Below are 26,468 nucleotides of genomic sequence, written 5' to 3'. Positions count from 1 at the left end.
TTACTTTGTCCTGATTGGTCGATCAAACGCAACTCCAAATAGATTTTTGAACGCAATTAATGACCTGTATTTTAATTTTTATATTTGAGTTATTGCGAATGTAAAGTAACGAAGTCCGGCGAATAAACGAGATAAATTATAATTCCTGCATATAAAGTAAGTCATACTAAAAATAAGAAAGATTTAAACCATTATATTCTATGAAACGTGTCTCTTGTCATGTATTTTTTGAAAAAATACTAGATGTTGATTTTACATACATTATTCCTACTCGAAAAACTCAAATTGCATTATAACATTTACAATATATCAATATTTGTTTTTAAACACAGAATTTGAGAAATAAGAATTTTTTTTAATAATTTAAAAAAATCAAGTAGCATTTTACTTTACTCAATTAACTATCTGAATGTAAATCGCATTAACGCATATTAATTCTATTAAAAATGTGAAACTTTAAATACATTATCCTTGTTCTCTAATATATGTATAAGGAGAAATTTAAATTTAATATATTATTTTGTTTTAATTTATATATATGAATTATATAAAAAAGGGAGAATTGCAAAAAAGACATTGCAAAAAATGTACAATATGCTTTAAAAAAAAAAATTTAATTACAATAAATCATTAAACTCACATTACATATTTTTTTCTTTTTTAAGTAAATTTTTGTAGATATATAGTCGTGTGAAAGATAATACAAAATAGAATAACAAAGATATGAAAATAGGATAATAATAGCTTTAACATTTGCAAGAGTCACTTAATCTAAAACAAAAAACTCACTCACTCACGAATTAATATAAGCTGTAAAATTGTATTATTACTTTAATTAATGTACACATAATGTAGACATTTTTTTCCACACATAACAGTTTTAGAAAAAGAATGTTCCAGAGTTTGATGTAACAGCATCATAGATGAAGGTATTGTGTACAGGTTTATATTGATTTGTAATAAGTTTGATAGTTTCTTGTGCTGCAAGACCACCTAGAAATGCCGAAACAGAATGCAATTCTGCGCCACCAAATCGGCAAAATTCGTGCACGTAATCATCTTTAGCTAATGGTCCGCATCCCCATTCGCTTAATAATTTTGTCAGGCATGTCTGTAATGTAATTCAGTTACAGAATACTGTGATTACATAATACAATAAAATAATTCTATTAATAAATATAATTAAAAGATGATACTTTAAGTTTTACAATATCGGGTTCTACTTGGTCATCGAATTCGCCAGGATATGAATTGTATTCTGCTTGAAATTTATCCATTCCCCGGAGCATAACATAATAAATCATCATACTTTCTGGAGTCTCCAAATTTTGAACTGCAAAAAATATGAAATCAGATATCAAGAGCAGTTTATTTTTTACATAATTACAATATAGCTATTATAATTATATAATTTTTTTTTAAATTATTTTTGCATATAATTTATATATAATTACATGATTTATATATATAATATTTATATATAATATTTATATATATATACATGATTTTCATTTTATAATTGTAAATTATTAATTTATTATAAATACTTTTTAATTTTAGTAATTTTGTGAGAAAAGATAATCACCTATGATGTTAGTATCAAAAACTTTGGAATCGTATTCGTCTGCAATACAGCTTCCTTTCTCTACATGAATGTTTGAGGCATGTCTGCAGAACAATTTAACATCTTTTTCTAAAATTGAATCTGATGGTCTCCCCAATTGACGTAGCAATTGCAAAGTACGTCGCCATACTGCTTCTGCATCTGCTGATGCTTGCTTATAATAACTGAAATAAATTCATTTAGTCTATATAATTATAGATATTTAAAAAAGTAGAATATGAAAAAAAATAGTTCAATCTTGATTATCATGAGTGATAATAAAAAAAGTTTTAATAATGTGTTTTTCAACATTATTAATAATATTGTAACCATATTGTGTGTATGATTAATCTAATAATTATTAATAATTATTTAAATATAATATTACATTTAAATTATTACATTAATATTACGTTGACATATTCGCTATTTTTTAAATAATAAATTAATTCTCTAAATTCTTATTTGTATTGACACAAAATTGAACTACTTTTTTGTGCACCACCTTATGTATAATTGTTATTTAAAGATCAGTTTCATACATTTGTTGGAGCGTAATATATTTTTCAGTGTCTGCAGTCATGTCAGGTAGAGTACCCTTAAGTGGTAACAGTCCTTTTCCTTCGTTATCAACGAAATCACGCACTGCTTTTGCAATAATCCAGAAAGAGCTGCTCTAAAATAGACCGATCAGTTTGAATGCATATTTTCTAAACCATATATAAATCATAGAAACGTGTCATTAATACCTTTGCTGTTAAATTAATGCAACGATCATCGTTTAGAATATTTTTAATATTATCGGGAATTTCGCTCGCTCTTATACATGTATTCACAGCTTTCATAGCTTCCTCGAAATTTTCTTCACTATTAGACGAATCATGTTCATCACGTCTTATGCCACTCTTAATCATGTCTCTGAGCTGTTGTTTATCTTTATAAAGTTTTGGTAAAGTACGATGCTCCAAAATCCACTTTTCTAAGTATTTATATAGAATAATTAGATATGGTATATGACAATGGTCTTTAAAGCTCATTTCATCCAGATTTATGGAATCTAAATGTTTCTTCAAGCTATCAAATGGTCTATCTAGACGTAAATCTGGCGTTTCGTTGTCTGGATGGGTTTCTACAACAGTATGCTCTTTTATTTGAATGCGCATATATGCAATAAAGCCTATACTCCTGCATACTATTAAAGGAATATCCAATTCCCAAAGCCTTTTTGACAGAAGGACCAATGTTCTAAAAAGTCAAAATGTGTTTTTAAAAATATATATTAAATATTTAATACCAGGAATATAGTGTGTTATGTAATATAGTTGATTTTATCTTAATATTTTTTACAAATTATATGGTGTAACTAATTAACATTTTTTATAATATTTTACTGTCAGAATTCTTACTTCTCAGTCAGTGCAGTAGCTACAACTACTGTAAAGCTATTGAAAAAGTCTGGACTGTTGGATAAAATTTGTTCTGGCTCTTCGTCAATGTAATCACCTGTTACATCTGGATTCAGCTCCAAAAGCATTTCAGTGGCTATTTGTGCTCTAGATTTTCCAACACTGTCTGCTTCTAGAAAAAAACTAATTCAAATTCATTTAATATATCACATTGAAATAAATCTCAAGAGTATAATATTATATAGTCTGATAGTTATAATATTAATATTATATACTTAGGTTCAACATCCTCAACAGTAATCTTCTTGCCATCGACTATAGTGAATGCTCCTATTCCTGGAAGTACTAGCGATTTCAATATTTCTGTACCAAGTCCAGTGGAATTTATAAGACAGACATGAGCAGCTTCTAAAGTTGCTTGGCCATGATCACCCCATAATCTGTCAACGAAGAGATTGTACAATATAAAATATTTCTCATATGAAAATAAAAGAAAGAAACAAGTATATTTGAGGGAAATATAATTAAAATTATGAAAAGGGTAGAATATTGTCTGTTTAAATAGAAAAGGAGAGAAAAAAAGACAAGGCAGAAATATTGCTATATAACCTCAAAATTTATTATAACTAACGTACCTTAACTGCCTGTCGTATTTTCGATTTTTTTCTGATTGTTCAGGTGATTTTGACTCGGGAGATGCCATCGCAGAGATCAATTTAAGATAATAGTACAGTAGTGGGATTCGAGATGCACACAACCACACGAACACAGCAGCGGTAATAGACTGGTAACTGGTAGATTTACGTGTATGTGTAGATTGTGGCCGTGTTCCGAAATTGCTGCCAGTTTATTGCCAGCACTGAAAATATATAATATACGTAACGTGCACTATAGAATTTGCAGTACTGGCAGTAATTTCGGAACACGGCCTGTGTAGTTTATAATGTTGCGTGAATGTGTGGTAGACATATCATATACATATAGCAGTGAATTATTAATTTTATAAATAATAGGTGAGTTTGAATATTAATATAAACACAGAAGTAAAGTAAAATAAGTAAAGTACAATAAAATTTATGAAAAATTTACAATATATTCACGATTCACTAGCAAAAGATGAGTGATTGTGATTGATTCACGGCAATTATTATAATGTATATTATGTATACATTTAGATTTTAATAAATATTTAGAAGCTGAGTACAATAATAATAAAGCTGAGAATAATAATAAAACAATAATAATAAAGCTGAGCTATTTCTCTTGGGAAAAGTTCAAATTATATCTGAGAATCAAATAATTAATTATTTATTTATATTAATTATTTATATTTATCTATTTATATTAATTATTTATATTCATATTTATTTATATTAACTATCTGTAATTGTTTAATTTGCAAAAAATAACCTCGTATAATTATGATTATTATTTTATTAATAATTATTTTAATAATTATGATTATTAATTTATTAATAATTATATATATTTTTTAAAATAATTTATTGCTCTCTTTTTTTAGACATAGGGGTAGGCTATTTTCTTGCTTTCCTCCTCTTCTCGTTCTTGTTTCGAAAATAACAACTGTATAGAGTTTCTCTTCTTTTTGTCTGTCTTTATATACGATCTTTCTTCTTCTTTTTATCTCATCTCGTTTTTTTCTTTTATAGATTATTGATCTGAGAATATCAAGTGTATACTTAAACTCCATTGACGGTGCTTTTCAAAAGGCGAGAACTGTCTCGAAGATTTACGAAACTTGTCGACTCATCGTTCGATGTATCGTTCGATGAACCACGTGCCATCTATGATTATGTTATAGGTCACTATAGAGAGGTTGCAGTTGTTAGCATTTGACAGTTGTTTTTGATCAATCGCAGCGAACGCTACGTGCCTGAACATCATGTTAAAGACGTGAGTAATCAACTGTAATATTATTTTTTTTTGCTCGGCTAATTTGTCCCGAATACATTGAACAGAGTAAATTAAAATAAAATAGTGTTACACGCTATGATATTATTAACGCGATCGTTATTGATGTTTATCGAATGAAAAAATTGAGAATAAGGACACGCATAAGCTACACGAACTATGTGTAATATGTGAGCCGAAAATATATATAAAACGAAAAAGGTAAATTGAATAAGGTTAATGAATTCTCTTCATTCTTTCCAATGAATTCTCTTCATTAAAATATTCATTTCTATTTGACGCAATAAGTAAATTAATTTTTTATATTCAGTAAAATAGGATAATAATTACGAATAAATCTCTGATTTTCATGATATAAGCGGTATAATTATATGAAATAAAATATTTGAGAGAGTTTAAAAAGAAATTTTTCTTTTTTAATCAGACAAATGACAAATTTTTATTCATACAAATCGAAACATAATTTGTAGCTTATAGAATCTTTAAAGTTTTACTAAATTTTATTAAAAATCAATTCTTTAAAAAAATATTCCTTAAGAAAAAAATAGATTTTTATGCTCATTTAATGAATTATTTAAATATTTATATAGATAGCTTACATACCAATAATTAAAATAATTTTTCTTATTAATAATTAAAAATATTAATCTAAATTAAATATAAATACATATTAAATTAATCACTTATATTTGAAGTTTGCTGTGTTTATATTTTAAATATATTTGTGATAAGCAAATAATAATCTATTTAATAACAATAAATATAAATAAATGATTAAATTTAATTTATTTAAATCGACAAAGAGACGGATTTACGAAATTTGTATTATGTTAAATTTACAATGACATGTTTCAGTCTCACATATATACATAGTGACATACATAAGCGTAAAGCTTTCTGTAATCTATTATGGTTTTCTATTATCTATTATTGACTATACCATAAAATTATATTATACAAAGCGTGTTTTTATATTATACAAAACACATTCTCTCTCTATCATTACTATTATCTGTAGTGCAGATAAGTACGTATAATAATCTACATTTTGAAAATAATTTACTTACAAGTTTACTTATTACACATTATTATTTGTCAACATAAAATCTTATCATTATTATAATAATAAATCGATCTAATTCATATGCTGCACAATCTTGTGCATAATAGGAAAACATATGTCTTTTATCAAGTTGAACACACTTTCACTTATTTTATCAGATTGCACAAAACATGTTTCATTTATCTATTTTATGTTATTTATCTATTGATAGTACTAGTACTATTAATAAATAATATGGTATGGTGAAAATTATATACCTAAAAAAAGGAACTTTCATATGAATGTAATAGATGTATTTGTGTGTTGATGAAGTATGTTATCCGTGTATTATCTCCACTGGTGTGAGTATATATTTCAATTATGTATAGAATTTCGATCGGACTATGTTCCTTGAATTTCGATCGGACTATGTTGTTCACTGCTCTCCACATGTTGTACTTCATACTTTGCACATATATATTACGCGTTAATGTGTTGCTTCAGGAAATTAATTATCTTTCATCTTTCAAAATAGTAAATCGTTATCGAAAATATTATCGTAAGATAATATATTTTATTCATTTATATCGTTTTTACATTCAACGCGTTAAATAATAAATAATATTAAATAGTAATATTAAATAGTAATATTAAATAGTAATATTAAATAGTAATATTAAATAGTAATATTAAATAATAAATAATATTAAATAATAAATGGTTGAATCGATAGAATAATTTTCTATGTTTATTATGAACTTGATATAGAAAACAGGAATTATAATGAATTAAAAAAATTAAAGTATCTCAAGATATTATCTTCGACAATTCGACTCAAATTGAAACTTACTGAATGAAATCGTTTAACCTTTAACGAATAAATTGACTCGTTCGTCAACTGAAAGAGTAAAGGACTTGAGTAACGGTCAAGAAGAATTTTGACCTCTAGTGCGATCGGATGATCTACGTAATATCTGTGATAATTATTTATTTGCTTCATATTATAAATAGAAGATTAAAGCTGCAATATTATTACGATGAATATAATAGCAAGAAATAGTAATTTCATGAAATCTTTCATCTCTCATTATCTCTCTTTACTTTAAGAGATAATTTGTTGTATTTATGTCATAATATATATTGTAAAAATAATGTATATTACAAGCAGATACAATTATTTTATCAGATTTTATACCAATATCTCTAAATTTTCTCTCATTTTAAGATTATGTAGTTTAAATAATTTGAAATTGATCATACACACACACAAAATTGATATTTATCGATTAATTTAAAATGTAAATTTCTGAAAAATGGATATTTTGAAAAAATATACAATTTAAAAATTCAAGTAACTTCCTTTATAGTATGAAAAAATTGTTGTAATTTTACAAATATTAATAATGAAATTTAACATTAAGTAACATTAGTTGGTTTAGAAAATATATAATTAATTTTAAATTTCTAATAGAATATACTGCAAATCATAATCTTACCTTGAAATAAATGTTACCGTATTTTTAAGTACCACAGTTAAAAGAAGTATATTCCAATTATTTGAATATAATACCTATTGAAATTCAAATCTTAGAAATTATAATTGTTTCGCACACAATTCCATTATAAATTAAATATATTTATTAATTCAAAATATCAATGCAATATTAAAAATTTACAAATTTATCTTTCTTTTGGATCGTAATCGGGATCTGTATGAAAAATATGATTTTGACTATAAGGAATTGTTAAAAAATACAACTCAATTATTTTTCGGATAAATTTAAGGTTTACGACGCAAATAAAATAGTTAAATTTAAAAAAATTCTCGAATAACTTCCGAAATAATTTTAAACATTCATTTAACAAATTTTGAATCGCGTAAAGAAACGCGTAGTGAACTCTTCACAAGAAAATAGCGAAATTATATAATATAAATAAAAGAGCGGAAATATAGAATCAAAATGGTATTTTTATCTATGTAAGGAGAATATACTAAGAGATTACTTTGCAATATAGATGACCTGACCTTACGTAGTTAAAATGGAAATGTGGAATGATTTAAATTAATCAACGATAGTCATGACGCTATCACATAAGGATTGATAAAATATAACTGCTTATTGAGAAATTGCATTTTCTTGCATATCACAAGGAGTCAGTTAATGAACATACAATGAGTTAATTATAACATTATCAGATGCACATTTTATAGAAGATATAACAATAATTCTTATTGTTTTTCCATTCTTATTGTATCAATGATTTCCAGGACAACTATTTATTTTGAAAAATGGGAATTATAACTTTTCTATAAATGGAAGTAATATAAATAAAAATAAAAATATAAATATAAATATAAATATAAATAAAATTTCTATAATATAAATATGTCGTTGGTTAAAAAGACAAAACTTATAAATGCTTTTCACAAGATTTTTAATATAATAAAATTTATTCACGAATAATATGAATTTTATTAATTTAAGATTTTATTTGTCACATATAGTTATTATTTTTTACATGAAATATTACAACTTGCTGTGTATTAAATTTTAGTTTTTTTTTGTTTAATAATTCACATATTATATAATTTACTCAAAATAAAAGAAATATAAAATTTATATAAAACAAGTGATATATTATTAAAATGTTATAATAATAATATAAATTATTGTATATACTATAATAACATACATAACTATATTTATTTGATACATAAGTATAGTTTGATATTTTGAAAATTAAATTTGAATAAACAAGTATGTATATATATATATATATATATATATATATATATATATATATATATATATATATATACATATATATATATATATATATATTTATTATAGTTCAAATTATAATACATATTATGCATTATGGTTTTATAAGCAAATAATTTCTTAATTTCATTTTTTTATCTATTTGATGTGTAAAAATATATATCTGTTTATATTCACTTTCATGTGATATCTCTGTTTTTTTTTGGTCTCTCAACAATGTAAGGATGCAAAGTGCAAAGTTCACACATTTGCATCTACATGTAATTAAAGATTTTGAATAGCTTCTTTCGATAATATTTAAAAAACAGTGATTAAAAAATATGATAAAAGAAGTTGAACTTTAAACGAATAAAAAAACTGAATTATCATTTTGTGTTGCGTATCGCGATTAGTTGTCGATAATAATAAAATCGATTATGTATATTAACTAAACATTGTCTTCAAGTCTAAGTCACAATGTTAATTATAAATTATAAAAAAATTATACTGTTTAAAATATATAAATCATGATTTGAATTTCAATGTTTTATATATGCTGTGTATAGGTATAGGTATAGTTTTATATTTTTATAATTTTTATAATTAATTTTCAAGAAAATATATCGAGTAATATTGATTATAAATCTATATATGTATATAAATAAATAAATAAATATATATATATATATATATATATATATATTTATTTATTTATTTATATACATATATAGATTTATCGAAAGAAGCTATTCAAAATCTTTAATTACATGTAGATGCAAATGTGTGAACTTTGCACTTTGCATCCTTACATTGTTGAGAGACCAAAAAAAACACAGAGATATCACATGAATATATATATGTATATATATATATATATACTCAGTTCCAAAAAAAGCGGTACACTTGAAATTTGGAAAAAAATCACCAAACTTCAAATGACGATAACTTTGTAAATAATAAAGATAGAAAGGTCTATAAAAAATGAAAATAAAGCTTGAAATCTCTACTTTAAAATTAGGTTCTCCGAAATGTTGCGATAATATTTTTAAAAATGATGGATGACGAAACGAGAACATGCAAAATTGAAAAATAATTGTTTGAGTTTGCCATGACACGTGGCGAGAATCAAATATCGCAGGTCAATGGGGTCAAAAGCATATGATAGTACAGAGATTTCTCTTTAAAATGCTTTTTTGTTTATCTCGATACGATGATTTTTCACCGAGTTATATGCATTTGAAGAAAAAAGCGGCTTTTTACTCTAAATGCGTATAACTCTGTGAAAAATCATCGTATCGAGATAAACAAAAAAGCATTTTAAAGAGGAATCTCTGTACTATCATATACTTTTGACCCCATTGACCTGCGACATTTGATTCTTGCCACGTGTCATGGCAAACTCAAACAATTATTTTTCAATTTTGCATGTTCTCGTTTCGTCATCCGTCATTTTTAAAAATATTATCTCGCAACATTTCGGAGAACCTAGTTTTAAAGTAGAGATTTCAAGCTTTATTTTCATTTTTTATAGACCTTTCTATCTTTATTATTTACAAAGTTATCGTCATTTGAAGTTTGGTGATTTTTTTCCAAATTTTAAGTGTACCGCTTTTTTTGGAATTGAGTGTATATAATATTTAATTAAACAAGAATGAAATAGAGGAAGAAATAGGAGTGATTAAAATTATAAGGAATAGGAATGATTTAATTTTCAGCTATCATTCTTAAATATTGTTAATATGTTGATGATGGCTATCCATGCCTAAATTTAAAAGTAATTACAATAAAATGAATACCATCGAACAAACAATTTTAAATAATGTAAATACAATAATTAGATAACAGTATAAAGTAAAAAGTGCGCTATTGAACACATACAAAATTAATAATTTACTTAATTATGTATTTATATATATAATATACAGATTAATCGCATCACCTCTCATGTATAGTGAGTTAAACCGAGTAGCAAAGTTCTCTATGTCTATGTTTTGCAATTTTCGCAATAACTAATAAGAAATTAATGTTATGCAGTTGGTATAACAAAATAAGGTATAACAAAATAAATGGGTTTAATAAGCATTTAATTATATAATTATATATTGTGCCTAGTAATTGCGTAACAAGAAAGAATCTTTATCGAATTGAAAAATTAATGAAGTTATGCGACTTGAAACATAAAGCAACTAATCGGATTTGGATTTTATAAGAGAGAACGAATGCATTGTGTGACTTCAGTGATCATGAATGACTATTAGTCACTATTATTAACTAACGCACTATCATTAAGGATATAATCTTTGATAATATTACTCAATATTTTATCTCAATATATTTTTACTCTACATGTTTATAATAATAAAAAATATACTGTGACCTTCACGGTAAAACGTAAAATTAAAATTGCATGGCAATCAATATATTAATATTCATATTTTTATGTATCTATTTACATCAGAAATTTTTTATTAAATTAAATTTGCATGGCAATCAACATATTAATATTCATATTTTTATGAATCTATTTACATAAGAAATTTTTTATTTTAAAAGTATTCCATACAAAACTAAGATTTTCGATCCGACAATTTATCCAATGATATTATGTATACATAAAAGAAGTTTACGTAATAATCAGGTCTGATCATCTTTGTGATCACACACGGAACAGTTATTTGTGAACAATTTAAATTGTTGCGAACAAATTGAGAAAATAAAAATCATATAGAATAATAGTAACCTTCCAATTTTAACTCGCAGACAAATCACTAAGGAAAGAGAAAAAAAGATTTGCATAAAAACATCAAAGTATCTCGTGTATATCATCTTGCCTTAATATTACAACTATTAAAAGTGTGTTTTAATTAACTAAAGCCTTTTTATAAACTTTTAATTAACCATAAATAGAGAGAGAGCGAGAGAGAGAGACAGCGAGAGAGAGAGAGAGAGAGAGAGAGAGAGAGAGAGAGAGAGAGAGAGAGAGAGAGAGAGAGAGAGAGAGAGAGAGAGAGAGAGAGAGAGAGAGAGAGAGAGAAAGACGACGACAACGATGACGACGATGACGACGACTAATAAATTTATAAGCATAAGTGTGCAACGATGCACATGAGTTCTTATACATAAGCCTTAAAAAAAAACGAACGTGGTTTTCTTTTGAGGCAAACTTTTTAAAAATAAAACGTATCATTTTTTCATAGTTATGAATAAAGAACAAATTAATATAGATTTTCTTTTATTTAGATATAATTTTTTTATGATTTCATTTCTCTGTCAATTTTAATTTTAATTCTTTATTAATTTTTAATTTTTAAGTATCAAATTTAATGCATAATATAATTAATGTTACGATATCAGTGTATTATGCGGCATCTATACAACAAGCGGCATTGCCTTGATATTTCTCTTTGTGATGCTTTGTGCCTTGAGCGAGAGAGTGAGATATCGAGCGAAGTTCATCTTCTTCATAGTAGCGAGCGCACTAGCTGCAGGATTATGGATACCGTTCATGCTGTTTCGAATCGGTAGCTGGAAAAATGCACTGTAAGTTCTCATATATGTGAATAAAATCAAATCTTTGAGCCTGAAATATGAGATATAAATATAAATATGTGTATGTGTTATGGTCAAAACATCGTAGCACGAGCATGTCTAGGATTGAATGATCAACTGTGGAATAAGTTTATAAATTTACCTTTGGTAAAATATTACACGAATGTGTTATGTAATAAATGTTATATAATTTTGTTTATGTCAGAATATGCATGCGCAAGGCACATATCGGACTTAAATAGCCTCATTATAATCATCCTTGGAATTGACTAACCAAAGATAAAGTAATTATTTTTAATTTTTTACTTTGATTAGTTATGCTAATCACTCTGAGTCAATACTAGTATAGATATTAAAATACATCAATCAAAAATGGAAATACAAAGTTACTTCGATCTTTGACCAAGACGCTTGGTTGCACATTGATAACTCAATCTTTAGAGCGCCTATGCTACACGGTGCTATGGTTTGATTATAACATATGCATGTGAAATATATATATATATATATATATATATATATATATATATATATATATATATACAGGGTTAGGAAAAAGTCTGGATACCCCCGAAAATTTTGGAAACTGGGAAGGGTTATGGAGGAAAACTTCAAATACAAAAGTTGTAGGATATCAAACGGAGCATCTCATGGTAACCTTGACTTTGACCTTGACAGCGAACTTGAGGTTGAAGTCTTCCCATTTGAAGAAAACATACAGTTATTTTTAAGAAAAAATATAGAATTGTTAATTGCAAATTACATATTTTTTCTTAAAAACAACTGTTTTTTCTTTACACCAATTGATTACTCTCATTATTTTGTACATAAAAGTATTAAAGTAAGATAATCGAAAAATGAATATTTTACTAGATATTTTATGGTTTATGTACAATTAAGAAATAATTTCAAACCTCATAACTCGAAAAGTATTCAATGAAGAAATACTTTATTCTAGTGTTTTGGAAAGCTCTCGAGATAAGCTACAAGAATAAGTAATAAAAAATGGGGGTTCCCGTTTAAAAAAAACAACTTGACCTTGAAACAACCCTCAAGGTCGCTGTCAAGGTCAAAGTCAAGGTTACCATGAGATGCTCCGTTTGATATCCTACAACTTTTGTATTTGAAGTTTTCCTCCATAACCCTTAGTTTCCAAAATTTTCGTATCCAGACTTTTTCCTAACCCTGTATGTATATATATATATATATATATATATATATATATATATATATATATATAAAATGAAATCTTTCAGAATGCCAGCCAGATGTGTAGTAAGAATAGCGAAGATCATTGGAATCAAATTTCGTTTTCGTGGTAAAGAGAACATCCTCAAAGATTCGGGCTGTGTCGTGCTTATCAATCATCAGAGTTCCCTAGATCTTTGTGGTAACTACAATCAGTTATTACAAATGTTCTCTAAATTTACTTCGTTACGTTAAGAAAAAGAATATTTTGATAAATCTGAGAAAATAATGTGTTGCAAATATAAGAAGACATATCTTTTATCAAAAATAATAGAGATACGTATAATAAAACTAGTCAATATAGTTTTAGGTGAATTATGGTTAGCGATGGAGAATTGCACTGTTATTTCTAAAAAAGAGATTATGTACCTTGGACCATTCGGTCTCGCGACTTGGCTTTGGGGAACAGTATTTATCGACAGAAAAAACGTTGAAGAAGCCCAACGAATTATTAACGCTACAGCGGAATCTATTCGTTTGACAAAGGTGATTTTTGTTCAAAGTTCTCTAATAAAATATCTAAAGAATACTATATAACTAAAGAATAAATTATTTAAATTATGTAATATGAATATGTATGGAAAATATATATAAATGAACATATTTTATCTATATATATATATATATATATGTACATAAATTATATATAAATTAATTTTATTTTATTTTTATTTTCGATCAATAAATAATTAGATTATTATTTTAAATATATCTTACGAAAAATGTATTAATATTTTTGGTTGAATTTTTTAGCGGAAACTTCTTCTATTTCCCGAAGGACATCGGCATTCGGGTAATTCGTTACTTCCTTTCAAAAAAGGAGCTTTTCATGTCGCGATTGAATCTCAAATGCCAATTCAACCTGTTGTTGTGTCAAAATACTACTTCTTAGATGGCAAATTAAAGAGATTTTATTCAGGTATATAAAAAATAAAGAAAGTAAATACTTTTTATAAATGAACTGAATAATTAAAAATAAATATTAAATCTCTGTATTTTTTAAGAAATTTTTTCTCTTATACAATACATATATAATTAAATTCTCTTATATATTACAAATCTCTCTAAAAGAAAAACTTTCTATTTTAGGAACTAGTTATATTACAATTCTACCGCCTATTCCAACCGCGGGTTTGACGAAAGACGATCTTCCAAAGCTTATGGAGCAAGTGTATGAAATTATGAATAAAACTTTCGTGAAATCTACCACGGAATGCCTCGAAGAACAAATCCAAACTTTAAAGTGTGAGTAATAAAAATAATGCGGAATAAATAGCGTCCAAAATGTAATCAGAATCAATTGACGAATTTACAATTGATGAATTCGCGAAACGGTACCTGTTGGGATTGCAATGATAAGAAATAACTTTCATTATGTTAATAATTTTCATGGACTTATTGTTTTTCAGCGTTCACACATTTATGTGCGCATATAGATAGCTTAACTCTTTAATAAGATTCGTTTAGATCTTTATATGTCCGTCGATCGATTAATGGTAATTGTTTTCCTTGGCTTTATTACGATAACGACATAAATTTAAAATATGTCACATCGACCATATTGTTCTTCCATTAATTCTTATATGAGTTTATTTTTAAATATCAGAGAAAAGAATTCCTCGCGAAGCTTAAATAATCTTTCATTGATGTTTCATCGATGAGATTTGTACTTTTTATACCTCTTGCAGAAAAATTTAATTTATATTATTGAAGTTCTCTCTCTATTTCTAAGTTCTATCGTACAAAACATGACATATATTTCCAATAGATACGCAAAATTGTATCTCTTGTAAAATCATGCGATATGTATAAATTATCTCATATATTTATGTATTCCAATGTGTATATATAATATTAGGTGAAATATATGGTAATTACGTTAAAAAATTCAATCTGGATATTTGAAATCAATTGTTATTTCTATATATACATATATACATATATATATATGTGTGTGTGTGTGTGTGTGTGTGTGTGTGTGTGTGTGTGTGTAATTCTTTACATGCGTGATTAATTTATAACATTGCATTTCTTTTATAGTAAGAGAATATTGTTTTTTTTATATTTAAGTAATGTTACGAGTGCGTAAAATATGTTAAATTTTTGTTCAAATATCTAAGATTGAATTTAGGAGCATTGTGACATTAATTCATGATAAATAATATTGAACAAAGTCGTCCGCCATTGTATTTAATGCGTCTATGTTCTTATATAATGTATGCATAGTACTTTTCTCATAACCTTAAATTATATTAAAATTTTTCCATTTACCCACGAGATATATAATTCGAAATATAAATAAAATGTGTGTGTATCATATATTTATATAATGTATTTTCAATATTATTACAAAACTAAATCTTGTTCAGTGTATATATTTTTAATGTATTCATTTACGCATACATATATTTTAAGTTTAAACTATATTATAGATAGAAGAAAATTGCTTTTATTAAGTAACATCAATTAATCAATGCGATATCAGGAAATGTTAATGTATATTCTTTTTCGAATCCATAACATATGCGAGAAAAATATCGAATAACATTTGTATAAATGCATTTTTGTAAATGTGTGATTTATATATATTTACACATATATATTCTCAAAAATAATGTGTTATAAAACTACAATAAATTATATTTTAATTAATGTTGTGTACATTTGGCGGCAATATATATAATTATTTCTATTTCTAATCATTAATCATAAAAAAGAACGCCGAAAATGATAAAGCACACAATAATATAATATTACGATTATGAAAATATCAAGTAGTAATATCCTCGAATTTTTCAAGATAATTATAAAGTCTGCCCGATACACTACTCATGTCAAAATTCAGTGTTTTAGATGAAAACTGAGGATAATTAATAAAATAAGACATAGGATTTTTACACTTGTCAGCGGAGATGTAATTACAATGAAATGGACAAGATGCTTTTACGGACTTCCAAATTCGCCAGTCAGTTTGGTCACATGTTTGACTCAAAGATTCTTTCAAGCGAGCATTAATAGCTTCTCTAGTCTGGGTTGCAGAATAAATATTATGTCTCTTGATTCTAGGCCAAACTATTTTCGATGATGAAACGTCCATCTCGATAATGCAAGTATTATTTTTTTTCGCAATATCTTTTTCTACATATTCATTCATCTTGCTCGTATCTTTTACACTTGCATAATCATCTAAAAACGACAGTCTGTTTTCTAAATAATTAAAATACGAGCATTTGCTGGCTTGCGTTTGCGCATTCATCCATTTCGGAGTTATCGTTTCAGGAAAACTAGTATGTCTCGTCTTGTTCGTTTTTGAGCATGATTGATCTAGGCTATCACTTTGTTGAAACTTTAGATTTGAAGTCTTTATGGATATCTTTCCATTTAATATCGGAGTTTGTAGTGCAGAAATAGAACATTGAACCTGTTTATTCTTTTTTAATAACCAATAATCATCGATAAAATCCTCCGTTTTATATTTTTGATATTCTTGTTGAGTCTCTTCAGAATTTAGATACTTTTTTTGTGATAATATGTTCTGCAAATAAAACATTTTATGTAATATTATATAAAAATGATCTCAATTTTGTAATGAGATTTTTTTTTTTAATCGAGTAAAATCATCAGTATTAATTTACCTCTATTATTTCATCAATTTTTTCCTTTTTTTCATTTATATGTTTCCATAAAGAAATTATATTGAAAGATGATTCAGTCTCGTTTCTAAAATTTTTAATTAAGTCATTTTCCCTTATATTCTTTTTGTTTACAATATACGTTCTGGCTCTTCTTCGCTTGGAGAATTCATCGATATTTTCCGAATTGCGATGATCGTTGGAAATTTTAACTTCAAGATCCACCGAAAGCGAAGAAATCGAAGATTTATCTATGCCAATTTTAACGGGTGAAAAATCCGCGAAACTTCTATCATTTTTCTCTTGCGCTGTATCAACATTTATAAATGTCGGAAAATTATTCTTTCTCTGGCAATTTAAGCACTCGAGTGTCAATCCGTTAATTTTATCGTCTATTTTCTTTTCCGGTGTACTGCATCTATATTTGTTGCATGGCAATTTATATAATGCATAAGGACATTGTTTCCTGCATGAACATTTTTTATATTTTTTTATTTTATTTGTCAAGAATGTTTGTTTCGCGCGATTTTTCGGTAATTCGCCTATGAATCGATCTGAAGGAATCGCAGAACGATCATTGCTTATCATTGATAACGGGTTCACTTGCGTGCTATTTTCTATCACATTTCGACATGGAAGATAAGATAACTTTTTATTGTTTTCTTGCCATGAGCATATAGTGATCTCTGTTTGTGTAGAAGTATCAGATGTAAATGACGTGTCTGCCGAATTATCTAATTCTTCGCTGATATCAGCGTCTTTAGTTATCTCTTCGTTTCTTGTATCTTTAAGTGACTTCTGCTTCTCCTCTTTTTGCAGAACGCACATTTCCTGTTGATTGGATGTCACACATTCGTGCTTAGTGCTCTTCGAGGATCGTCGAGTTTTTCGAATGCTTTGTATGTTTTTTATAATTTTATTCTTACAAAATTTCAGACCATCGTATATCGTTAAGGATCTGCTTATATGTGCCGATGATTTATGATCTTTTTTTCTTTTACAGTGAACCATATAATTTGGAGAAGTTGAGCAACAAGTCTAATAACCAACATCATAATGTGTTTGACATTTATGTAACATGTTACAACAAATATATTCATAATATATTTTTTCCATTTCTATAACAATTTATATAACAAAAATATTTTTACGTCAAAAGATATAACAAAAACTTACATAAAAAATTGAAATGTATTTAAGTTTGTATAAGAAGATAAATTATAAATTTTTTTGTAAGTTATATGTAATAAAAACTCAGCGCTATCTCTGCTTCTACTTTTCTATAATAAAAAATATACAAATATATGACATTTAATTTTCTTGTAATCGTAGCAAACGTTGTGTAATTATTGTTATTAAAAAGAGCATTGTCCAATATATTTTATGAATACCTGGGTATTCTTTGCGGCTTGATATGTTTCGATCCTTGTGCAAATTCCATTATTTTTAAAATATGTTTTCATATTTCGCAATATAGTCGGTTTGACATAATCAACTTTGTTATTTTTCTTTGTAGATTCAAAAAAACCTATCTGATGATTTACGTTGAGAGATGCCTTCTTCAAATCGTTTAACGCCATCCTAAGTTCGTCCACTACGTCTGAAAGAGCTTTCACTTGCTCGAGTATTTGATTAAGTTTGTACTGATCACGATAGTAGATCTTTTTTGACATTATTCGAACTTCTTATCGATATTCTAAAAAAATTATGCACTGCTCTTTAGGTTATACTACATATTAATAATTTTTGCGTTACAAATTATTTTAATAATATGGTTAAGGTACGAAGGATTTTTCTCATCTGTCATCCATATCAGTTTGTTTTTCTTGTATATATATTAGAATATATATAGAAGAAACACTCGAAATTGTTCTGAAACATACAGTTTACAGAATTATTTAAAGTTTCAGTTAATATTAATATTTATTAAATATATGAATAAAAATAATTTTTTATATCGATCAGTGTGACAATCAAGTTATATTAAATTATATTTAACTTCAGCATATGAGATCTTTTATGTGTTAATCACGTTAATAAAATCATGTCATTTTTATATTATATATGATGCGTATTATATTTATATCATTTCATTTGAGTTATAAAAAATAATATATTGACAACAACAATAACAATAACAACAATAATAATATTAACAATATATAGGATGCCACAAAAAAACAAAACATTTAATTATTTTTTTTTTAATAATACACAAAAATTTCAAACATGATTTTTGAATCATTCCAAAGAATGGATGCAGTTGTAACAAAAAATCTGGTCCAAAAGTCGGGTCATCCCCTTCAAAATTTTTGATACACATATATAAAAAACATATTCTTTTCTTACATTTCGTAGTAGACATTAATATATATTCAGTTATACATAGATTGTGTGTGCGTGTGTGCCATCTTTTTAATAGGCATGTAGCTGTAAATTACATATAAAAGAAATATAACTTGTTAATTTATATGTTGAAAAATTTTCCTGTTTTATATCTGAAAAATACTGTTATGAACAATAAATATTAGTAACATTCATCAAATATATTATATATATATTTTTTTTCAATAGTTTCATATTTTAATAAATATATCAAGAATAAATATATATTTTGTCTTTTCAAAAATATAAAATATTAGAAACCAATATTGACAATATTGACATTCACGTAATTCGGAGAAAAAAAACTAATATTTTTCAATCATTTTTACACGCTATTGAGACCTGAATATCATATTTATTATTACAAATTACCATCTTTTGCCTCTTCTCCATCTTGTTTGGTCGCTATAAAGATAAATATCGCATTTTTTATTGAGAATGGAAAGAGATTGACTTGAAAAGAGTGCGGAGATATATTTCGCGAAAGAAATAAAAGGCCTGTTCATAATCACAACAGATATTATATAATAAATCGTATTTTTACAGTGGCAGATACAATGTAAAATGAACAAGGATACTTTTACGAAATATACACGCATTAAGTCGTACGTTGTGATCCAGGAATCGACCGGCGACACTATGTACAACACAACCACGGAAGCGTGCGCGATGTACCAATTGGCAGGCAACGCGGTTGCACTTTTGAATTTGGCACGCGGTGCATATATTTGCCTATATATTCTTGTCCCGGCATCTCTTTCTCTGGATATGTAGATGTGTGTAAGTTTATTTATGTTATCCATTTTTGCTAAATGCATTCATCTGTTTCAGTCGAACGAGACACCGGAACACGTCTTGGCTGATCCCCCGCGCTTTTCCGGGCTCGATAAAAAGATGGATACAAACGAACGAGACTCTTTGATTAAAAGTTATAACAAAAGAAAAAGACATCAAATGCCCAGAAGTCGCAGAAGCATCATAGAAGTGGATGTAATATCAGCCAAGACGCCTATCACTCCTTCTCGATCCTAGTCAAATGAACCATGTGAGTTAGCGTACATCGACCAAGAAACGTAAAAGGAAAAAAACCAGTAAGTACGTAAATAAACGTGATAATGTTATAACGAATTACTATGCTGCTTATGTACATATTTTTCCTCGTTCTCTCTCTTTCTCTCTCTTTTTCTTAAGGAAATGAATGAAATAACGAAAAAACTATTTCGAGGATAATAAAAACGAGAAAAAATTACAAAAAAAAACAAATAAAGACGAAGTGATCGACGACGTGCGTCGATATCGTCAGCAACGAGCTCTCTACATGTATTAATATTTAAGTACATTGATTAATCAATATTCTTTTTCGATAAGTACCGTAATAAGTACTCAACGATCATTCCCTGCTGCTGCTGCTTTACAGTATTCGTTTAAATTTCTTCGCGCTTTTAATTTTGTTATCTCTTCGTTATCTTTTGATTTTCGGGACGGACGGAAGGTGGCTCGAAAAACCAAGTTCATTTTCGCCAAACAACTCGCAACAATGACGGCAAAAATTTCTCTCGCAGAAATAGATGCATATCATTCACTTCCACAATCGCCAATAATAATTTCTTTCAAATCATTTATCTGATTAAGATCTTATTACGCAATCAAAGCGGTAATACTTCTTAAACAGTATTTGCCGTGTGGAAGAATATCGATATAGGTAGCTTCGTATTCGCAGCGTGATTATATCGAAATAAATAAATAAATTATATTGGATGCGATTTTAATGCGACGTCGAAATCAAATCTCGCGATTAAACTCATGTCGTGTAAATATATATATCTCGGTGTGGAGTATTGCAGGAATGTCTACATATATATCGTAATATTGTACATATACGTACATACTTATCAGAATGCGAATCTGTGACAATCTGCTATTCTTAAAAGTAACGCAAGAAAAGGAGGAGCTGTATAATAAAATCCGCAAATAAATTAGAAATCACGCAGATCTCATATGCAATATTGTTGCGTCTTCTCTTCATATAATCCCCGAAACTCATATTTATAACATATTATTACACTTCGATTAAACTTCATCTAGGAAGAATTTCTCTCGCCTCATTGCTGAGTCGCCGGTTTACTAAATGATTCCATTATGTCTTCTTCTTCTTTCTTTCTCTCTCTCTTTTCCTTTCTATAATTTCTTCATACATTCCCTCATGTTCCTACACTGCCGCTTCATACTTTAAATAATTAATCTATATACAATGCATACACACATGCACGCCTCAATTATCCCTCTTGTGATTATCTCCCTTGGCCTTCCTCGACGTTTACCCTCGATCCGTTTCGAAAAACCGAAAGTGCAGCCGTTAACTTGAAAGACTGAAAGCTGTTAGAGGCGCAATACTGATATCTCGCGAAACGCGATCAATTTCTATACGGGACTGAGGAAACTCCTTTGCACTTGATTGCAATTAGATCGTAGATATGAATTCGCATTATTTCGAGGATCGGCTCAGCGAACGATTTTCGCACAGCTATTGCTATTACAGAGCGGAAGCACCGTCGAGGAAAGACCCTCGAGGAAATCTATCCGCGAGCGTCGTCCTCGTGCGAGAATTTTCTCATCATCCCACGATCCTCGGTCTTTACGATAAATGCAACACGATCGTGTGTGTGTATATAATAGACGACGATAATGTAAGACAATATCTTCGCTATAATCTTCAACAGCTAATCTTTATTTAAGTAATCTATATGGGTGTTTTTTGCCGGCTATACAGGACGATAAAGTCCGCGGTACCCGAGCTCACGATCGCTCTTATTCTCTATTATCGCGCGGCACGACGACCTTGAGCAAGTTCCTCACGATACTTCTCTTCGACCCTGTTCGCTTAAGTACTGGCCACTTCGCATCGATATCACAGTCCCTCACGCGGATGTTAATCCACCTGCATAATGACATTTCACGTATGGTGAAACGTCATTCGTCTATCTAAGTGCTTGTCTGAGCCGGGTGAGCCCGCCGGAAATGCAAATTCCTCTTTTGCGAAAGGTACAATTATCTCGCTTCGTGATCCAGTTCGCGAGACATGATCACGAAGAGCGACTACACTACGCATAATTTTCTCTCTTGAAAAAGAAAAAAATCGTTAAGGGTGCAGTATAATCTCTTGGGTGCATACAATTTCGTTTTTCATGCAGAACGACGATAACCGCTCGCGGTTCGAGCCTAACTCTACTCAAGATAATTGGAATATCCAATTATGATATATCGCGTGACAGACATTGAATATAATTATCGATACTGTCGGGAAATCCGTTGATATTTCGCGACATCTATTGCTTCTCCTTAATCGGCTGACGAGCTTGTAAGCCATTGTTATTATTCGGTGCGTGAAACTTTGTGTATCTCCTGTCACGTCATCTCCCGAACGTATGCTTTTATGCATTTATGCGTGTACCATTTTTTATTTTTACTGAGGTCGTTAAGGCTGTGCGCGTATATTTATCTATCTATAAAGTAATTTACGCTGATATCTTCTTTGTGCTGGTTTTAAGTTTGCTGCTACTGTCGTTGCTACTAAATGCCGACTCGACAAGAGAAAGATCATTACTCTTCTTCGGGATCTGACTTCTCTTTGGGTCCCGTCGAGAGAGGACTCGTACCATCCAACCGGAAGCTCGGTCGCGATATTATGCACGCGATAGCATTCGACGGCATCCGAGGTCGATTCGAAGACACGGCAGCTCACGTGTAGTATTTTCGATCGTGCTCGACGTCGAAACGCGAACGTGTTTGTTGCCGCTATGTGTTCGAACGGAAATACTTGGCGACGTTGTTGATGAACTCCTGACGCTACAACTGCACCTGAAACGCCTGGGTCGCATTCGGCATAATGAAAGGATTCGTCGTCGTGGTTGATTGCCGCAGATTTCTGGCGGCGATTTCCGCCCACTCGACATCGAAGGGATCGGATGGTCCTCCTCTGGAAGCCTGGCCCATCGCGGTTGATCCAAGCGAAAGCGCCCTGGCGTGAAGCGGAGGTGCTCGCCGAGGACTGGCAGGTACCTGCTGCGGTACCGGCGATGGTACAGAGCCGGTTATGCTACCCAACCATTGTTCCGGTTTCGGCAAACCGGCTGCCGTGGAAAACGGTTGTACCTATTGAATAGAGAAACTCGTGAGAAGACGTTCCTGAGTATTTATGTAGGATATTATACGTACAATGGACCAAATGGAAAAAAAAAGAGTTTTGTATATTCGCTGCAGGAAATAATGGAAATTATAAAAGTTCTCAAGAGGATGGAAATGGGTGAATTGAATATTCGATCTTACAAATATAAAAGCAAGATGTTTTCAAAGATTAGCACTATATTATGCTACAATGAAGTTTTGTTTTATTCGTGAGATTTGTTCGAAGATTGTTCAATACTGACGATTTGATAAAAATATATACATTATATTTTTATAAAATATACATATATTATTTTTTAAATATTTTACTAAAATATTGATTGAGAAATATTTAAAACAATATGAAGAATATTTACTTGAATATTTGATTTTTCACATTTTATGAATTTAATTTTAACAAAATTCTAAAGAACTTTGCTCAAATGAAAAATCTGTTTGTATTGCTGTAAATGTTTAACTTACTAAAGCTGTCGAAACACCGGTTGCCGATGAAACTTGGGCGACGTCGGTCGAAGTCGATAATGCCGAAGAGACGGACGCTACGCTGGCACTAGGAGAACTTGTTTTCGGTGTCATTGCCGAATTTAATGGTATCGGTGATCTGTTCGCAGCCGGCGTAGGCGTATTTCCCAAAGAGGACGTAGAAGCTGTGCTAAAAGCGGGGCTTGCTGCTGACGGTGGTGTGCCAAAGGCACCTACAGCAGAAGAAACAGGTGCTGGTGTGCTCATAACGACTGGAGTGGGCGCGTTCGTCCTTGGAAGAACGGGACTCAAGTTGTTTGCTTTAAGAAGCGGAGTGAGCCTATGGTTCGACGCGAGAACAGGGGATGCCGACTCTTGCCAGCTGGGTCTGACATGATTCAGATTGCTGAGTTCGTCGCTCTTGTCGTTGTTATTATTAATGCTGGGACCGTTTTGCAGTTTCATCTCGTCCAACGAGCTGCTACTCGTTACTGCAAAGAATGAAATCATGATGTGAAAATTATGATAGAAATTAACAAAAATAAACAATTCTTTAAACGTGTCATCGTGATTGATTAAAATGGACAATTAAAACGAGCTCGATAAGCTCCTGGAAAGTTATACCTGGAGGAGAGTTAGCGGTGATGCTCGTGAAAAGTTGTTTAGCGACGGAGCTCGCAGTAAGCTGGGGCGGCAATGGTCCAAAGTCGTCGCTGCTCGAGAGTAGAGAAAGCCCTCGAGAAAGTTGCTGACACATCGCAGAGACGCTATCTTGGCCACCGGGAGATATTTCTGGTATTGGACTCACTGTGAAGAAACAGAAGAGATTAGTTTAACAGTATATTTAATCGCAATCCGAATTTTGCAACGTGATGCTGGGATGCATAGTACAAGAGGCATGCTACAGGATGTATAAATATACGCGTGTCGGGATAAAGTGAAGAAGTATATACAATGATGTTGAATGTTATTTTTTCAAGCACGAACACAATATCACGTGGGGAGTGAAACATGATTACGATGATTCTAGCTACACATTGTCGTGAAATCTGTTTCTGTCTGTTAACGCAGTTGTACGGGATATACTGTGTGTACGAAAAACGAGCACGTTTAAGAATACATCGAAGAGCAGGCAACAAAGGGGGATTAACAGAATAAGGAGTAATGACCTTCGTCATATCCTTCGAACTCTGTTGTAAAAAACAGGGAAGCACATCATTATTCAGCAGTCAGATCAATTTAAATTAGTAGCACATATAATCACATTTTATGTACTTGCGTATAACGTATAGAGCTGATTCGCTCATTAGTTGTTTGATAAGATTAGGAACTAAAACAAAATGAGATAAGGCCATAAACACTCACCCGGCGGTTTCAAAGGTACAATGTGCGAAAGAGCTGACGGCATTCGCGACAAATCCGTTGGCTCGAGACTGTGACTACGTGTGCGTTCCAGATTACTAGGAAGATCATTGACTCGTAGACTGAGCTGCCTTTTAAACGGAGATGCTTGATTAAGCTGCGTGAAACCTCGGAAAGAACCCTGTCGTTCGAGCATAGACGGAGTGGCGTGCGGCCTCTCGATTGCGAAAGGATTATACACCTGCTTGACCGGAGGAACATCTGAAACATACGTTTGAGATATAATAAAGTAGAGGAATACAATATTTAAGCCAAAATATATTTATAATATTATGATAATTTTTAATCACATTTATACGAATACTTTTAATTTTCTTTCAAGTACGATTTATTGATGAGTACATCACATTTATAATAAGAAAGAGAGAATGACATTCACACAAAATCATATTTCTTAGATTGCGTTTCCGTGCGCATTGAATTATAATTATGAAAGTAGACATTTATAAACAATAATCTCTCTCGACACTTACCTACTGCACGATCGCGTGATTCCTGCAATCGTTCCGTGAGACTAGGTTGCCTGAAGCTGCCGCTTCTCGTGAAGGTGGAAGTCTTTGAATCGAAAGTCATTGTAACTCCGCATTCTTTGTCCCGTCGTTGCTTCCTTTCCAGACACGCGGCGAAGGCGCAACCCACTGCGTGACTCAATCTTTCCCCCTTGAATAATAAATGATAAATTCATAAAAAATTCATAAAAAGGAATATCTTGAAATTAATATGTTCGTTATTTATTATGAAGGTCTTCTAAAAATTTATGTGTCCTGTACATTTTATTTTATTTTAGACAAAATAGGAAAAAAATGCATTACGAACAGAAAAATTATATATGATACAAAT

The 26,468-nt window shown here is 29.5% G+C and overlaps 4 protein-coding genes across 15 annotated transcripts in view; 1 reads left to right on the top strand and 3 right to left on the bottom strand.

Annotated features, from left to right (window-relative positions):
* Positions 1–593: 593 nt before the first annotated feature.
* Positions 594–3,947, bottom strand: App-bp1 (Nedd8-activating enzyme E1 regulatory subunit APP-BP1). Of its 2 annotated transcripts, none has more exons than XM_083100408.1 (8): positions 3,645–3,947; positions 3,285–3,449; positions 3,010–3,181; positions 2,353–2,848; positions 2,146–2,279; positions 1,586–1,788; positions 1,197–1,333; positions 594–1,111 (listed from the first exon to the last, which is right to left on the bottom strand). In XM_083100408.1, the coding sequence occupies exons 2-8, from the start codon at positions 3,319–3,321 to the stop codon at positions 881–883; spliced, it is 1,410 nt and encodes a 469-aa protein (XP_082956534.1). In that variant the 5' UTR covers positions 3,322–3,449; positions 3,645–3,947; the 3' UTR covers positions 594–880. The 2 variants fall into 2 exon arrangements, with proteins under 2 accessions (XP_082956534.1, XP_082956533.1); XM_083100407.1 differs by having other exon boundaries at positions 3,010–3,192; positions 3,645–3,944.
* On the top strand, positions 3,586–18,725 carry LOC145972126 (1-acyl-sn-glycerol-3-phosphate acyltransferase alpha-like). 6 transcript variants are annotated; one of them, XR_014439062.1, is made up of 9 exons: positions 3,589–3,796; positions 4,680–4,923; positions 12,100–12,285; positions 13,551–13,684; positions 13,847–14,028; positions 14,296–14,461; positions 14,632–14,787; positions 17,994–18,073; positions 18,178–18,332. XR_014439062.1 is itself a non-coding variant. In XM_083100415.1 (8 exons), the coding sequence occupies exons 2-8, from the start codon at positions 4,913–4,915 to the stop codon at positions 18,201–18,203; spliced, it is 861 nt and encodes a 286-aa protein (XP_082956541.1). In that variant the 5' UTR covers positions 3,586–3,796; positions 4,680–4,912; the 3' UTR covers positions 18,204–18,326. The 6 variants fall into 6 exon arrangements, 5 of the variants coding, with proteins under 5 accessions (XP_082956541.1, XP_082956542.1, XP_082956538.1 ...); XM_083100415.1 differs by lacking the exon at positions 17,994–18,073 and having other exon boundaries at positions 3,586–3,796; positions 18,178–18,326; XM_083100416.1 differs by lacking the exons at positions 17,994–18,073; positions 18,178–18,332 and adding an exon at positions 18,691–18,725 and having other exon boundaries at positions 3,587–3,796.
* Positions 15,457–19,097, bottom strand: LOC145972121 (uncharacterized). Of its 2 annotated transcripts, XM_083100401.1 has the most exons (4): positions 18,959–19,096; positions 18,566–18,870; positions 17,178–18,212; positions 15,457–17,077 (listed from the first exon to the last, which is right to left on the bottom strand). In XM_083100401.1, exons 2-4 carry the CDS (start codon positions 18,845–18,847, stop codon positions 16,313–16,315), a joined length of 2,082 nt encoding a protein of 693 aa, XP_082956527.1. In that variant the 5' UTR covers positions 18,848–18,870; positions 18,959–19,096; the 3' UTR covers positions 15,457–16,312. The 2 variants fall into 2 exon arrangements, with proteins under 2 accessions (XP_082956527.1, XP_082956526.1); XM_083100400.1 differs by having other exon boundaries at positions 18,566–19,097.
* Positions 19,098–20,060: 963 nt separating this feature from the next.
* Positions 20,061–26,468, bottom strand: part of Numb (NUMB endocytic adaptor protein) — a 67,606-nt gene continuing 61,198 nt past the window's right edge. For 4 of the 5 annotated variants that reach the window (XM_083100406.1, XM_083100404.1, XM_083100405.1 and 1 more), the window contains 6 exons: positions 26,102–26,288; positions 25,572–25,829; positions 25,376–25,396; positions 24,831–25,013; positions 24,207–24,697; positions 20,061–23,711 (listed from right to left, as the gene is read on the bottom strand). In XM_083100406.1, the coding sequence (XP_082956532.1) occupies positions 23,406–23,711; positions 24,207–24,697; positions 24,831–25,013; positions 25,376–25,396; positions 25,572–25,829; positions 26,102–26,288 (1,446 nt within the window). In that variant the 3' untranslated portion in view covers positions 20,061–23,405. The remainder of the gene's footprint in view (positions 23,712–24,206; positions 24,698–24,830; positions 25,014–25,375; positions 25,397–25,571; positions 25,830–26,101; positions 26,289–26,468) is intronic. The other variant, XM_083100403.1, reaches the window with a different exon arrangement.

The sequence above is a fragment of the Camponotus vicinus genome, unplaced genomic scaffold (genome assembly GCF_025532165.1).
Source record: "Camponotus vicinus isolate PSW18456_S1 unplaced genomic scaffold, iyCamVici1.0 SCAF_5, whole genome shotgun sequence".
NCBI lineage: Eukaryota > Metazoa > Arthropoda > Insecta > Hymenoptera > Formicidae > Camponotus > Camponotus vicinus.
Note: the sequence above shows the minus strand (reverse complement) of the source record. Positions and strands in the feature narration are given on the sequence as shown.

Bases quoted from the DNA above. Each gene is read 5' to 3' on its own strand.
- App-bp1 (XM_083100407.1), bottom strand. From the start codon at position 3,712: ATGGCATCTCCCGAGTCAAAATCACCTGAACAATCAGAAAAAAATCGA. The intron at 2,280-2,352 runs GTATTAATGACA...GGTCTATTTTAG, and splicing joins GCATTAATTTAACAGCAAAG to AGCAGCTCTTTCTGGATTAT. The intron at 1,334-1,585 runs GTGATTATCTTT...TATTTTTTGCAG, and splicing joins TTTTGATACTAACATCATAG to TTCAAAATTTGGAGACTCCA.
- LOC145972121 (XM_083100400.1), bottom strand. From the start codon at position 18,847: ATGTCAAAAAAGATCTACTATCGTGATCAGTACAAACTTAATCAAATA. The intron at 18,213-18,565 runs GTATTCATAAAA...GTTGGTTATTAG, and splicing joins AAGCCGCAAAGAATACCCAG to ACTTGTTGCTCAACTTCTCC. The intron at 17,078-17,177 runs GTAAATTAATAC...TTTTATTTGCAG, and splicing joins AAATTGATGAAATAATAGAG to AACATATTATCACAAAAAAA.
- LOC145972126 (XM_083100412.1), top strand. The intron at 12,286-13,550 runs GTAAGTTCTCAT...GAAATCTTTCAG, and splicing joins GGTAGCTGGAAAAATGCACT to AATGCCAGCCAGATGTGTAG. The intron at 14,029-14,295 runs GTGATTTTTGTT...TGAATTTTTTAG, and splicing joins AATCTATTCGTTTGACAAAG to CGGAAACTTCTTCTATTTCC.